Below are 15,047 nucleotides of genomic sequence, written 5' to 3' on the forward strand. Positions count from 1 at the left end.
TAGTTGACCTTTTTCAGCCGTCATGTGGAGACACTTTGGTTTTCCTCACTTTGTAAAACAAAACAGTTATTAATAGACTGGAGTATCAAAATGAAACAGAGCATATTTTGCAAATGGGTCAGCAGGAATTTAAATTTTGAGCAAATGATAAAAGACCATTCAGCAGCACCTGCAGTTCTCTGTGAAATACTGTAACGATGAGGAAGTGCGTATCGGACTCATTCATCAGGGAGCCTCCCTCTGTATCTGCACACAGATCTCTGGCTCTATGTGGAGAGTTAGTGTCTGAACTGTGTCAAAAACCCATTTCCCTCTCTCATTCCTCCTCTTCAGCCACATCCTGTTGTGCCCTGAGCAGAGGCGCCCACTTAACTCTGATGTACGACGGCAGGCCGGAGCAGAGCTCCAGGTTTATGTCTCTGACGTCAGGGTGAGGAACTCTATCTCCTGCTAATGATATCCCACCCTCCTGTTTCGCTCCCCTCACCGGCTCTCACTTCTTCCCTCCTTCACTGCTTCTGTCTGCACGTTGGATCAAAGGTGAGAGCCACAGGGAGAGCTCGCAGGAAAGAGGCTCTGATGAGGAGACACTGCCTCCTCCTCATCTTCCTCCTCAGAGCCCCTCTGCTATGTGATGAAGATGAGAGTGAGTGGAGGTGCTCTCTCAGTCAGCAATCACTTTACGCTGGAAGTTGGCATCAAAGAAATAGTTCTCCTCTCAGAAATCACGTATAATCACAGCCTTGTAGTGCTGCTGGCAGTAAATTTGTGTCATGGAATTATTTCAGTCATGTTTTTATGGTAATTTTATGGTAATTCTCCTTATGTGGGACTATGATTTGAGTTGATTTACTTTGGTAAATACAAAAAATAAATGATGTTCATTTGACCCCAAAGATAAAAGAAACTTTAAAACAACAAACTAAAGGTTTAAACAGGAAAGTTACACTTAAAAAATAGTTTAAAATCTATTTTGATGGTGATCCTTGATGAAAGATGAAGTACAGTTTGAGGTTAAGCAGAAAATGGCGGTAAAACTATGCATTTTAAAATAATGCTTCTTAAAAGGCACTCTTTATGAAGGGGTTATAAGCGTAAACACATTGCTTTATTAATGGTTAATACATATTTTACTACTGCTTTAAAGTTCATTAATAAGAACAACATGTTGACTCTCAGGTTGTGAAAAGTCTCTCCTCCCAAATGAGACTTTGTATTTTTAGCTACAGGTCCTTATAGTTCATCAGGAAAACCTTTCAGATTCACTGTTTGACCAGTAAACATCTGCAAAAGAGCTGCAAAGCATCAGGACCAAAATCCATTTATTAGCAACGTAATAACATGATTGCAGTCTTGATGGCTCAATGGAACGTAAAAGATCGAAGAGTGGCTATTAATGCATTACAAACATGTATAACTGCATTCTTAGCTAATAAGAAGGACTCCATCAATAGAGATTCTTCACAACCTGGCAACCCAAATGTTGTTCCTATTATGCATCATTTATTTATTATTAATAAGGGCAATAAAACCTATTGACCTTTTATAAGTGGTTCTTTAAAGTGGCACCATTAAACAGAATTACAAATGAAAATGAGACTCTTGACAATGAATGCAATTTGTTCCGTCAAATTTACATATTCAAGTTATGCCAGCTGTGGAAAACAATTTTCTGTATCTGGGGGCAGTGATTTTACTGGAATAAAAATTAGATTGGATTTTTTTTTTTAAATGAAAAAGGACAAATAATAACAAGAGGAGGAGATTATGGGTTGCTAAGGTAACAAGCAGAGCCATCACTCACTGAAAACACTGAAATCAACAATGAAGCTCTGGCAACTAGACATTTAGGCACACACACACACACACATACTGTTTATCAATCAATCAATCAATCACATCAAAACTTTATTACAGACACAGGGTCCAGATAAAAGACAAGATATTACATATAGCCTAATAAAGCACGATAACAACACAATGTTTACAATGTTTAGATAGAAAGATAGATAGATAGATAGATAGATAGATAGATAGTAACTTTATTGATCCTGAGGGAAATTCAAGTTTCCAGCATCACAGTTCCATAGTGCAAAACATGTTAGTAAAAAGGCAGTAAAAAAGTTAGTAGTGCAAAGTACAAAAAAATATACCAGATATAAAAATACAAAGAGAAAACTGTTAAAAGTGAATATAGTGCAGAGTAACAGCTGTGATACAGGACTATTAAAAAAGTGAATATAGTGCAGAAGAGACTGTTAAAAATTAATATAGTGCGGGGTAACTCCAGTAGCTTAGTCTATGAGAGTGCACTGTGTGCATTATTATCTGTCATATAGATGAACATGGGGTTTGTTGTAGTTCTATGGATTTTGTTGTCGACATTCACGGTGTTGATAAAGTTTATTCAAATCCAAGATGGAGGCGCCTGTAGTGAAGTCGTGATGCAGAGAAACAGGTCATTTAAAATAGTGTTTAAAAGCTGAATATGACGTTTATTAACACGGACTACCGGATGTATGTCGCTACGAACACAACGCGGAAATAAAGCACCTGGAGATAAAACGGTAAGAGCCTTCAAAGTGATGTTTTTATAACATGTAGCTCTGTTTTATCTTCAACTGAGTCAACCAGGAGACAAAACACGTGTTACTGTAGAGGACCGCGAGAGTCACGTTAATACTAACTGAGCATTTAACTGAGTAATAACTAAGTGCATAATAAAAATAGGCATTCAACTTTCGCGTTTGAAACAACCTTTGAGGCCATGAGAGGTCATGAGATCCGCATCTCTCTCCTTCCTGCTTCCGTGTGAGTCTGCAGCTCCATTGAAAGAGATGTCAGCTGACAGCCAATCAGAGAGCTGCTACATCCCACGTGGCTAATTTGCATTGATTTGCCTCGTTTCATTCGTGGCGGTGGCAACTTAGAGTTTGCCTTTCATAATGGTCATTTCATTTAATTATAAATGTCATTTATATTTATTTTAGACAGAAAAAGGTTAAGAAATGTGTGGTAATTTGTAAATAATAGTAATAATCGACAATTAAAGGGACTGTTTTTAAGAATCAGAAATGCTTCTTAACAGCGACAACTGTGGCCGTTAAGTCAACGAAAGTCAAGAGTCGGGTTCGCGCTCGTGCTCGCTCTAAATAGACATGAACGAGCATCGCTCAACACAGTGAGGCGACACACGTCAGCTAAAACCACAATATCACTCTATATTTCAGCTGCTTGGCAGTAATGTTAGCTGACCAGACGAAGGTCTCTCCATGAATCAATGCTGATCCTAGTGTTAGCTTTTCCTGCCTCAGCCTCCTGACCGCAGCCGGAGGGAGACAGCGGCCCCTGGTCGGAGACAATAACGTTACTCGCTGCGGAGCCCCATTACTTCAATAGACACGGGAAACCTCTGTTGGTCTGGAGGAGCTGCAGCAGTTATTTCTGCACAAACGTCCACTGTACATTCACTAGATATTCTCAGAGCTAAACGAACTCTTCTGCAGTGTGTAGTGTGAGCGCATGCATGTGAGGTGGAGCGAAATAGCGAGAACGCGCGCGCCGTGTGAGTGAAGGCAGGCGGAGGAGCAGAGTACAGCAGAGACTCCGGCCCTGGAGACCAAAGCTACGGTCTCCCACGCGTCCTCCGACCGCGGCCAACACTTTTTTGCAAGACGGGCTTCACTAGATATAACTTTGCGGTTTTGGTGCTTCCGTGTAGTTTGTGTTGGAGTCTGAGTCTGAACAGCGTAACCACACGCGAACGTGCATGGGACACCGACCCGGATTGATTTATATGTGTAAGAAGTTACAAACAGTCCCTTTTAAATGTCAATTATATTTATTTTAGACAGAGAAAGGTCAAGAAACGTGTGGTAATTTCAGGTAATAGTCATTCATGGAGCTCTGCAAGTCACTGCATGCTCTTCAACACTGTTCTGCAAATATTTCAGAATCAAAGCCTCGTGTTAACAAATGAAAGAATTCTGTCCACAGAAAAAACACTTGAGGGCTTTTATTTTGAAATGAAAGCAGGAAGTGTTGATTTAAACCCCGTACCTTATTCATTCATGGAGCTCTGCAAGTCACTGCATGTTCCACAACAGTGTCCTGCACATATTTCAGAATAAAAACCTTGTGTTAACGAATGAAGAAATTCTGTCAACAGAAAAAAACGCTTGAGGGCTTTTATTTTGAAATGAAAGCAGGAAGTGTTGATTTAAAAACAGACTAAAGCAGCAAATTTTCTCATTTGAGAAAGTTTAATTAGGTAATATTTGGCGTTTTTGCTTGAAAAATTTGAACGATTAGCTTATAATCGTTGCTGATTCATCATCCTTTCTGCTCTATTATTTATTCAGCTCAAGTACATGTTTGACACAAGACTATATGTGTATAAGACTATTTATTATACGGCTGTGTTGAATACTCGATTCTTATTGGTCCATCACGGCGTCCTGCGGTCTGTAATTTCTCTATAACAGACCATTGCTTTGTATAACAGACCGTTGCTATGGGCGTAGCTCTGATGTCGAACTCTGGTGGACCGTTTTTTTGTCAAAATATAGATTTCTTAAGTAAGCAGCCGTGTAATAAGCGGGATAATGTTCAGCTAGTGGGTCATTATTGTGAAATAATCCCCTTTAGGGCTGCATGTCGGTGTGCAGCATCGCTCTGTCTGGGATTCTTTCACAACAATGACCGACTCCCTGTACATTATCCCTTACGTAACATACATATTGTGACCAAGCAGGCATTCATGACTTTATGGTTTCAACTTTACTCAACTAGAACAGTGTAAAAGCAGAACTAATTTAGCCTTTAAGTCCAAAAAGTGCAATATTTAAGCTTTTTCACAATATTATAATAACCAAAATCCCAGACAATATCTAATCTCTTATCACAATATTGATATTGCAGTACATCGCTGTAACAGCTTCTGGGTAGCGTTTGAAAGTATTTGCTGCAGGCACAAATATGATACCTGAGCTTTTGTACTGACTTTTTATTTTCTCCAAAAATCCCCTTTTCTATTTAACAAAAGCCAAACTTCTCAAATGCATTTGTGTTTAATTTTGTCTTAGTAAAAACCAGCCATACAAGATATTTGCCCTGCTTACCTAAAATACAGTCTGAAATGAGCACAATTATGGATAGATTTGAAGATATTTTGACCAAGTATTGATTCCAACTGTCAGTATGAAAGCTTTTTACACATTTCAGTAAAGCATTGAAGTACGATACGTGGCTCTAGACATGGCCGACAAGAATACAGATGTTCAGATAAAAAGCCTTCCTCTGCTGTAGTGAACCAGCTCGCTGTTTGCAGAAGTTTTCAGTCACTCTTTCCAGGAGACACCCGAATGGATGAGCCCAGTCACCATAGAAACATTTTCTCAGTCTCTCGCCTCAGCCCACTCACTTGCACCTTCAGCGATGCACACAACCTTGAGTGCTCGGCTCTCCCAGCCTCAGCCTGAGGGAGGAGCGTTGGCTGCTGCGATGCTCAGGTTATACTCGAGAGATTTTAGTGAAAAAAAAAAAACATTCCCACAAGCTGGTGGGTGGCGGAGAGGAAAGAGAGCACTTTTTCGCTGCTTTTACACTCATTTGGTCGAGAGAAAAAATAGTTATCCCCAAAAGATCTGTCAACCCTCGTCAGTAAATCCTTCAGGCTGGTCACATTCTTACTGAATAATGTGGAGACTTGAAGTGACACTCCTTTCATTCAAACTGCTGTTAAGTTGCTGGAATCGTCTTTCAGGATGTGTCTTTTGATCTGCATGTGTAAATGATTGTTGCTTTAACAACGCAGGTCACTCTCACCTCTCTGCTCTGAGCTCTTTCTCTACAGTGATGTATTTTTCTGAACATCACAGGATGTTGAACAACCTTTTCGATGAGTTCTCCCACAGCTTCAGATAAACAGTCCTAATTTATATTTACCTCATTTCCATCTTTATCACTGGCGTGCAGATTATCACTTCTTCCACTCAGCGGCTATAAAGGTCTCGCTGTCTGAGATCCAGATGCGTCACTGCTGTGAAAAATACTCTCTTGACAGGTCAGGTTAGCAGCAGTTGACTGTTCAGATTTCTCAGGTTACCTTGGAAACTGTGTGTGTGTGTGTGTGAGAGAGAGAGTGTGTGTGTGTGAAGACAAATTTAGGTCAAATAGTTTTTTCTTACATGCAGTTGACTGTCTGACCTACATTAAGCCACAGGGAAGTCCAGCCTCACTGCTGTGCTCACGCAAAAGAGGGTACAACTTTTTTGAAGGAGCTCATTTGTTAGTTGTTAATTGTTGGACTGAAATGAGACATTTATTATCCATAAATCTTCTGAATAATCCAGATTTTGACATCCCCTTAATGCAGCGTTTCATCCTCTCAACATATTCTGGAAGCAGGAACTTCCGTCCAGATGACGTCCTCCTGAAGCTGTTGATGCAAAGAAAAGTGTATAAAACTGCAGGGCATATTCAAAATCAGTGAATAATTTATAAATCAGTTGATTGAAAATGTCATTCTCACATCTGATCAGGCAGTTTTAAAATGAACAGCCTGTCCAGAGCAGAGCAGAGCATAATCACATCACACTGAATAAACCTCTTATTTCACAAAGTCATGCTGTTGTGTGAATGACGCGGTGTTAAAAACACAGACAGTGAGAGGAAATCAGGCGGAGAGTTGCAGAGCTGTCAGTCGCTCTGTTCTCAACATGTGCTGTCCAGCAATAACTGACAGATTAATGGACAATGAAAATAATCGTTAGTTGCAGCCCAACTAGATATAGACTCACTATGTGGTGTTAAGATTATAAACCTTTTACTAATGTTGAGTTTTATCTTTACAATGCTGTGTATAATTTGTTCTATTTTTTATCTTTATCTACTGTGATGCATTTTGTTCTATTTCATTTTCTGGACTTTTATTTGCCTGACTTTATGACTGACTTTAAGTTTATGTGTAACAGTTAATCGATTAATCTTTTAATCTATACGATGCCAGCAAACAGTGAAAAAATCCCAATTTCCCAAAGAGTCATCTTTGATGTTTTAATCAACGTTATAGCAGTACATCTGTTAGATCATATGTGATCCTACCTGAATTTTCCACATCATGAACAAACATTCTTATTAATAGCGTAATGTTAATTTCAGCCATATCATCCAGGCAAACAAATCTGATGGTGCCTGTCTTTTTGTAGTAAACTGTAGATAACCCACCTCTAGATTATTTCTTTAACATACCAGCAGCACCACCATCCTGCCTCCCTCTTCCTGCCAGTTTACTGTATCTATCCCTGTTTCAGGTGACGGAGCCATGCAGGTGTCAGTGAGAAGACTGGCTCTGTATCCACTGGGTGCTGCCCGGTCCGGCCAAATCAGAGCTGCTCTCCTGAGTCCAGTAGCCCGCCTCCTGTCGCCCAGCACCCGCACCCTGTTCAGTGAGACGGGAGTGTGGGAGAAGAACTATAAAACAGAGACCCGCTGCAAAGTGGAAGAATGGTGGCATCCACGAATTATGGCACAGTGGCGGAAGGATACGCTGGAGGAGGTGAGAAGGCCTTTACTCTTCATACAGTTTCCTACAGTCTATAGTCTGGTGACGTCATGGTAATCCAAACAAATCTCTGTCATGATCTGTTTTTTTGGAGAATCCTGGTTATGTGTTGCGTGTCTGTGTGTAAACATCATATACTGGTTCAACATATTCTCTCATACAACGGTTCCTATGATATCTTACAAAAAAGTTATTCCTCATTTTTCATGCGTTTTCCTACGAATGTCCAACAACACGTGTCAATTTCCTCTCGTTACATGCATACAGTCTTTTCAAAATAAACTTCCGTCTTCACAGGAAACAACTTCCTTAGGTTTAGGCAACAAAACTACTGAGATAGCTTTAGGAAAAAATCACGGTTTGGCTTAAAATAACCCCGGAAGTGGGGTTACTTAAGTACGTAAATTACGTGAAAAAATAATCAACGTTGACTTCTGGTTTCACACGCGACACGAACGCCGGTCTCCTGGGCGAAAATCTGGTGTTTTTTGACCCACCCATCAACCTCGACCTCATCCCTACGCGGCGTTCGCTGCTCTTCATATTTTAATTCACGATTACATGATTTACACCTGAATTAATTTCATGGGATTTATATAAAATACAGTGCATTACTTGTCGTAGGTATATCTTTGAATGGTATATGAGACCAGTTTGACTGGTTTCAGAGACCTGTGTAAGCCCTAATCCCGGTTTTGAGAAACTTTGATACGCTAACTGGAGTACTCTGATAGAAACCAGAATACGGTGGCATCATGGGTCATTCCATACCAATTCGCCAAGACCTCCCGGTTGTCAATGTCATGGATTTTCTTGAAAAAAATCAAAATGCAAAATCCTTAACTGTAGTTAGGAATTATTTTTAATATAATTAGTTTTGGAAGTTTGAGTATTCTAAGGCTGACCAATTATTTTTCACTGGATTGGGTTGAAGTTTGTACCGACCATCAAATAAACCGTAAGGATAATTTGCAAGATGTATTGTACTCCAGAGTAATATAACAAATCTATTTTTTTTTTATAAATCTGCAATGAATATTAACCCTTACCCATAAATAAGTTTAAAGAAAATTTAAATAATCCTTCTCGGGAAGATATACAGTGAAATTATCTAAAAAGTGTGTTTTTCAGCTCTGAAACTACATTTAGCAAGATCTATAGCACTCCATTTTTTATGAAGGACCAAATAACTTCTAGATGTGATAGAACTATATTAATACTAAGCAGAAGCAACATTTGGTTGAAAGAAAGTAAAAACTAGTGGAGATATTAATCTTTGAAAATAAAAAATTCTTCATTTGGGTAAAAAAAATATTTATTTTTATTAATTTGATTACTGTAAAACATTTAGAAACAACTATTTACATGAATAAATGTTGCAAATCATCCTTTTATCAAGTTTCTTGCATGTTTCAACCAAATCCAGTGAAAACAAAACGATTGGTGAGGCTTAGGATACACAAACAAAAAGTCAAAAAGTCATAACTTAAAAAGTATTTGGAGTAGAGCTATAAGATTTTGCAAGATTAGAATTATAAGTTTTCACATAATTTTTTTCTAGAAAATCCAAGACATGAACTTGGAGGCTTTGGTGAGTTGGTGTGGAATAACCCGCATATAAACACCTGATCCAGAGTCATGATCATTCTCTGGCAGGCTCGCAGGTGTGTCCACAACACCTCAAGTTATGGAGTTATTAGTCAGTAAAAGAAAAAACGACTTCTCGTATGGTCTATCAAATGTCAGAGAAGGGAAAAATGCACATCACAAACTTCCAAACTTCAAGATAAAGTCTTCAAATGTCTTGTTTTAAACCAAATGATATTCAGTTTACAATGATATTAAACAGGGAAAAGCCGCAAATCCTCATATTTGAGCAGCTGGAGACACCAAATGTTTAGCATTTGAATGACTTGAGAGATTATTAGATTATGAAAATAGTTGCAGATTAATTTTCTGTTGATCTACATGCAGCCAGGGACCAAATCATCCTCAACTGTTCGGTACAGAAACGAGTGGCTGACATGTTAAGGAATCAAGACACACCTGCATGCAGACGATCAGAAACCTGGATACTGTTATGATCGTGTATACAGGGATATGAATAATCAGGTGTCTCAGGTTCAGTGTGAACATCACAGCCCCAAATATGATTAATACATAGGGCTGTGTGGTGGCAAGAATCTTGTGATATGATACCTATCGTGATACAGGGGAAACATTGTGATATATTGTGATACAGTAAGCAAGGCAATATATTGAGATTTTTTTAATCTAATTTTAGGAAAACTGTCATAGTATAAAGAATGCACCATATGCATAAAATCCAAGTTTACTTTTTTTATGCAATTAGAGCAGGGGGCATTTATCACAGTTCCTGTAACATCCAACATCATAGCAGTGCTTTTTGTGCCATCTGAGCGAAGGAATTAACCTGTATCTGTATAAAATAAAAATAAAGGTGCTTGCAGCATTCTTTATGTAAACAAATTAAGTAAATAAAAAAACAGACAGTGTTACATACATACTGTATACTGTATATACTGACTAAATATTTTTTAAACTGTTAATTATAAATAGATAATGTGTTTGAGAATTGATACAGTATAACAAGACAAAAGATTGCGATACTCAAGTGCATCGATATGTTCTTACACCCCTATTAAAACCAGGTTCCTAATGTGCCAGCCCGTTCTCATTCCCAGGGCGTCAAATACCATTAACTACAGTGTAAACCCATCCACGGCAACAGTAAACACTCAGAGAAAGTGCTGTGGTGATGTATTTTAAAGAGTGAAAGAGACACACAGGGCGGGCGGGAGGGGAAGTGGATGGGTCCAACAAACACAAGGCTTTCATCCAGGAGACCGCTGTTCGTGTCCCGTGCGTTTCACTTATAACTCATTATTATTATTATTGTCCTTTATTTAACCAGGTTAGTCCCATTGAGATCAAAGATCTCTTTTATGAGGGAGACCTGGCCAAGATAGCAGCAAGACAGTTTTAGTGAAAGTAACAGACAACACATAAATTAACAACATTAAAACTTGCTCATACAAAACACTTGCACACAGACAACCTGGACTGCAGCGATTTCACCAGAGCCTTAAACTCATTCAAGGTAACTAAGTTTTGAAGTTGAAGATCAGATTGTAAATTATTCCAAGCAGTAGGTGCCGAAAACTTAAAAGCTTTCTTTCCCAATTCAGTCCGTACATTGGGAACAACAAACAACTTTCACGTTACAATCAGCTGTTCGTTCATATCCCGTGTTCACAACGTCCAAACATCCAAACGTAGTAGTTTTAAGCCCAACCATGTTTTTTTTTTCCTAAACCTAACTCAGTGGTTTTGTTGCCTAAACCTAAGCAAGTGTTTTGGTTTAATTCTCAACATTAAGCACGTGTTTACTACTGCAACCGAAAAGTGACGCTGAGGGTTCTGACAGAGCGTCAGTATATGACGAGTTGGGATGAGAACGTGTTGAATGTGCATGTAAATGTACTCTGAGTCTTGTGTACTCGTACTGTATAAACAGCTGTCAGTACCGTTGAATGAGTGAAAATAAATATCTAAAAATCTGTATATGTATACATTGGGAACACCATTAGCCTGTTCTTTAAGATTAATTCATTAATGGGTCATTAATGGTCCTTCCACATGATTCCCAGCTATTACTGGCGCTGGCGCTTGCAGCTCATCTCAGTCCCGGAGCTCCGGCTGATTATATATCCTAATGGTCCGACCGTGCAGCGGTCTGGGACAGGCTGACAGTGATTAAGTGCATTCCTGACAGCCCTGCTCCCTAATTAATTTATTGAAAAATTCATGACTCAGGTTTCCTGTAATCATGTATAGCTGGGTATAACCAGTACTTAGTGTGTTGCCGTGGTAACAGTGTTGTGACTGTAAACCATCCATAATCAGCGCTGCCGTGTTCTGACACTATAATCAGTCGCTGGTATAGAGCCTCGTAGAGTACAGTAACATACTCCCGCTCTGTATGTGATGAGTTATTAGTCCTGTCCCGACCTCGTCACGTTAACGCAGCGTCTTTTATACGAGATTCATTCAAAAACCAGACTGATGATGGAGAAAAAAGAAATCCTGCACTGTTATTGTAATCTTTCAGGATTAAAATCAAAGTTTCACACATCCCATGAGATTTTCACACCTATGTACATTATTTTGTTTTCCCAGAGTTCCAACAGGAAGAAGTTTTATGTCCTCTCAATGTTTCCGTACCCGTCGGGGCGACTGCACATGGGCCACGTGCGAGTGTATACCATCAGTGACACCATCGGCCACTTCCAGAGAATGAGAGGCCATCAGGTAGGTCTGCTTTCAGTAAATGTGTTTTTATCGTTTCCTACTATCCTCCCTGAAACAAGCAAGGTCAACACACTCTGCACTGGCATCATACGTAAAGTAAGCCTATAGAAGGTGTTTATTTTAACTTCAGTGCTGAGAAAGGAAAGTACACGAGTTAGTACACAAGGCCTTTTTGATGGAAGACATTTTGACATGTCACAGTAGGAAAAGCATCTGTGTAAATGATGAAATGATTGATGGCTGAATTCCATTTAGCTGCTTCAGTTTCAGGGTCCTGGTATTGTGCATGCTGCTGGCTCACCGTCACACTGTCATGGCTTATTGGGCAGCCGATTAGACTGTTGTCCGGCTATTTAATAGCCATTATCGGTCGCTAAAAGCACCATAGATGTAGGTCAATAGGGGCCTACTAAACCCACTAGAAGGTTTTATCATCTATTCACATGGTCGATCACAAAAAGAGTAAAAAGTATAAAAGAACACAACAGCGACCTCTAATTATGGCATGAGCAGAAGCGGAAGTAAGGCGCTGTAGTATAGACAGCATGGAACTCCATAAGGTGTGGAGGTTGGGGACGATGAATAGACAAAACAGACCAGAGTGTATCGTGACTGAGACAAGGCCAAGACTTTGAGGGATTGAGACCAAATCAAGACCAAGACCAAGGCAGGGCAAGACCCACACTGCCTGACACACGATAAAGTGTGGATCATGCAAACCACTGAGTCACTCCTCAACTTGATCTGAAAGATCCACATTCACATGAAAACACAGACAACAACTACTAACTATTAAATCAGACAATGCACAGGCAATTTAGTGTTATTCCCGGAGTCTTGACCGGTATTGAAATAAAATCCCTAGTCCTCTTTGTTTGAGACCGAGGCAAGACCGAGTAAAAATGCGGTCGATTCCGAGACCTTCAAAAAGTGGTCTTGAAACCGGTCTCAAGTACTTAAACACTGCTTCATAGGTTCCCTACCATAATACCTCCTTTCCTAAACTAGAAAGAAAACAAAATGTCGAATGTATGATAATACTGTAATATAATATGAAAATTCAAGGGGTTGGTAAAGTGAAAGATCTTCTGGAGCAATCAGATGCTAAAAAATGGAGCTTGCACCTTATTTGGCTGTAAGAACTGACAGATATTACAGATTCAATTGTCTGTGGAGCTTTTTAACCAGTTATATCACAAGTTGAAGAGTTATATTTCAAGTTTTTAAATTAAGCAAAGAGTTGTGTCTAGTCACAAATCTATAACTTCTCACAATAGGTGCCTACCCTTTTAAGAACAAGCCAATTATGACTCAAAGCTTTTATCTTTTAAGTTTTGCCTGGGTTTGCTTTGTTGTTCGTTATCTTCCCGTCACCATAAGTCCTTTTCTGTGGCTCCTTGTTTTCATTCAGACATCCAGTATAATGCACTGACTCAGAGGCACTTTGAGGAGCATATTTAATTGTAGCAAACTGCCATAATTATGAGACATCTGCTTTCCTGTCTGGGTTTAAATGATTTGGAAATGATTAGATTTTGTCTGTTCCCATGATATTACTGGTGAACAACCATTCTGTACTGGAACAGTTAGTGTTTCATTAAGAGATAATGGAGAGCTCTAACGTTATACAATATTGACTATCTGGTATCTTACAGTATATTCATGCTGAAGGATGTTTTGCTGCACAATCTGATGTGTTTATTCCTGCTCTACATCACTCCATGTATACAACAGTTTATGAAGAATATCAACCCGTGATTCAGGCCGACTTTACTGTCTTTCAGAGGCTGTAGCAGCTTCAGTGTTAGAGCTAGAGTGAAGGTACAGACATCATATGAAATTAGAAAACCTAAGGATGAATGATGTCATGCTAGTTTGTCGGGAAGGAGGTTCTCCAACGCTCCAAAGTTAGGCTAAATTTTGGTGAGGAAAATCTGGCATGGCCATGTTCACAGGGGTCTCTTGACCTCTCACCTCAAGATATGTGACTGAAAAAGGGTTCTACCCACAAGTATTACAGACATTCCCACTTTATGATAATCACATGCAGTTTGGGGCAAAAACCATGTCCTTTTTTGAATGCAGTATAAATGCGTTATTTCCGCCTATTCTAAAATATTGTATTTGAATATTTCTGCATACTGGGGTCCCTAAACAGTCTTGGAATTACATAAATTGGGTATCACTGTAAAGCTGAGACTCTTGTGGATCCAATAATGAGCCCCATGATATTCATGTGTGATGATGTTAGCCCTCATAGGAGCCATTTAAAAAAAGACCTGTGGTGACCTCTAGGATAATCACAGCCTCATGAAACTTTACAGCCACAAACTAGAGACCTAGAGCATTCAGAGGGTGGATGGCTTTCCTAGGTAGATAGACAATATTGGGGTTTCTGAACAGTTTCCAGAACAGAAGTGCTCACCATCCAATTGCTGAAAATGCAGTTCTTGCAGAAATCTTGAAATGTCAAAAGTTTTTGACACCAAATCACAGCATGGCTTTTTCTATGGTGTTTCCTCAAGGTCTTGGTGTCTTAATGTGGTATTTTGGAGGGATTATTGATCATTTTTTTCAATTCTCGAGTGGTAAAAAATGGTTAAATTTAACACAAAATCTGGGTGATAAATGTTTATCAACCCAAAAATGTATGCAACAACTTATGAGACATAATAGAGCATGAGATTGGTTACCATATACTTCGATCATAATGTTCTAAACCCTTATACACTTTTAAAATGTATTTTAATGAGTTAATTAGTTTATTTATTTATTTATTTATTCATTCAAATTTATTTCTGATTTATGACTAGAACAACTTGACACAGTGCTGAGCTGTGAGCAAATTGATCTTCAGGTTCCCAGCTTTCAGATGATGTACACCACTTCTATGTGACATCTACTGCTGACCTGCTATCTCTCCCTAAAGACCTAAAAAAGACAGAAACGGGTCTATTGTGGATCTCAGAGGGTTAATATCAACTCTGTTTACACTGCTAAAGCCTCTGTTTACACTCGCACTGAACTGTGAAGCTGTATACCTCCTTACTCATATTAATGCTATAGCTAGTACACCATATTATGTACACTGTTCAAGCAGAACATAAGTCCCATTAGCAGCATAACAATACCTCTTGGCTCCACTATCTTC

The 15,047-nt window shown here is 39.1% G+C and overlaps 1 protein-coding gene across 1 annotated transcript in view; it reads left to right on the plus strand.

Annotated features, from left to right (window-relative positions):
• The first annotated feature begins 2,225 nt into the window (after positions 1–2,225).
• lars2 (leucyl-tRNA synthetase 2, mitochondrial) overlaps positions 2,226–15,047 on the plus strand; it is a 41,973-nt gene continuing 29,151 nt past the window's right edge. Inside the window, exons 1-3 of the mRNA XM_037785435.1 lie at positions 2,226–2,567; positions 7,314–7,558; positions 11,765–11,896. Of these exons, the coding sequence (XP_037641363.1) occupies positions 7,325–7,558; positions 11,765–11,896 (366 nt within the window). The 5' untranslated portion in view covers positions 2,226–2,567; positions 7,314–7,324. The remainder of the gene's footprint in view (positions 2,568–7,313; positions 7,559–11,764; positions 11,897–15,047) is intronic.

The sequence above is a fragment of the Sebastes umbrosus genome, chromosome 11 (genome assembly GCF_015220745.1).
Source record: "Sebastes umbrosus isolate fSebUmb1 chromosome 11, fSebUmb1.pri, whole genome shotgun sequence".
NCBI lineage: Eukaryota > Metazoa > Chordata > Actinopteri > Perciformes > Sebastidae > Sebastes > Sebastes umbrosus.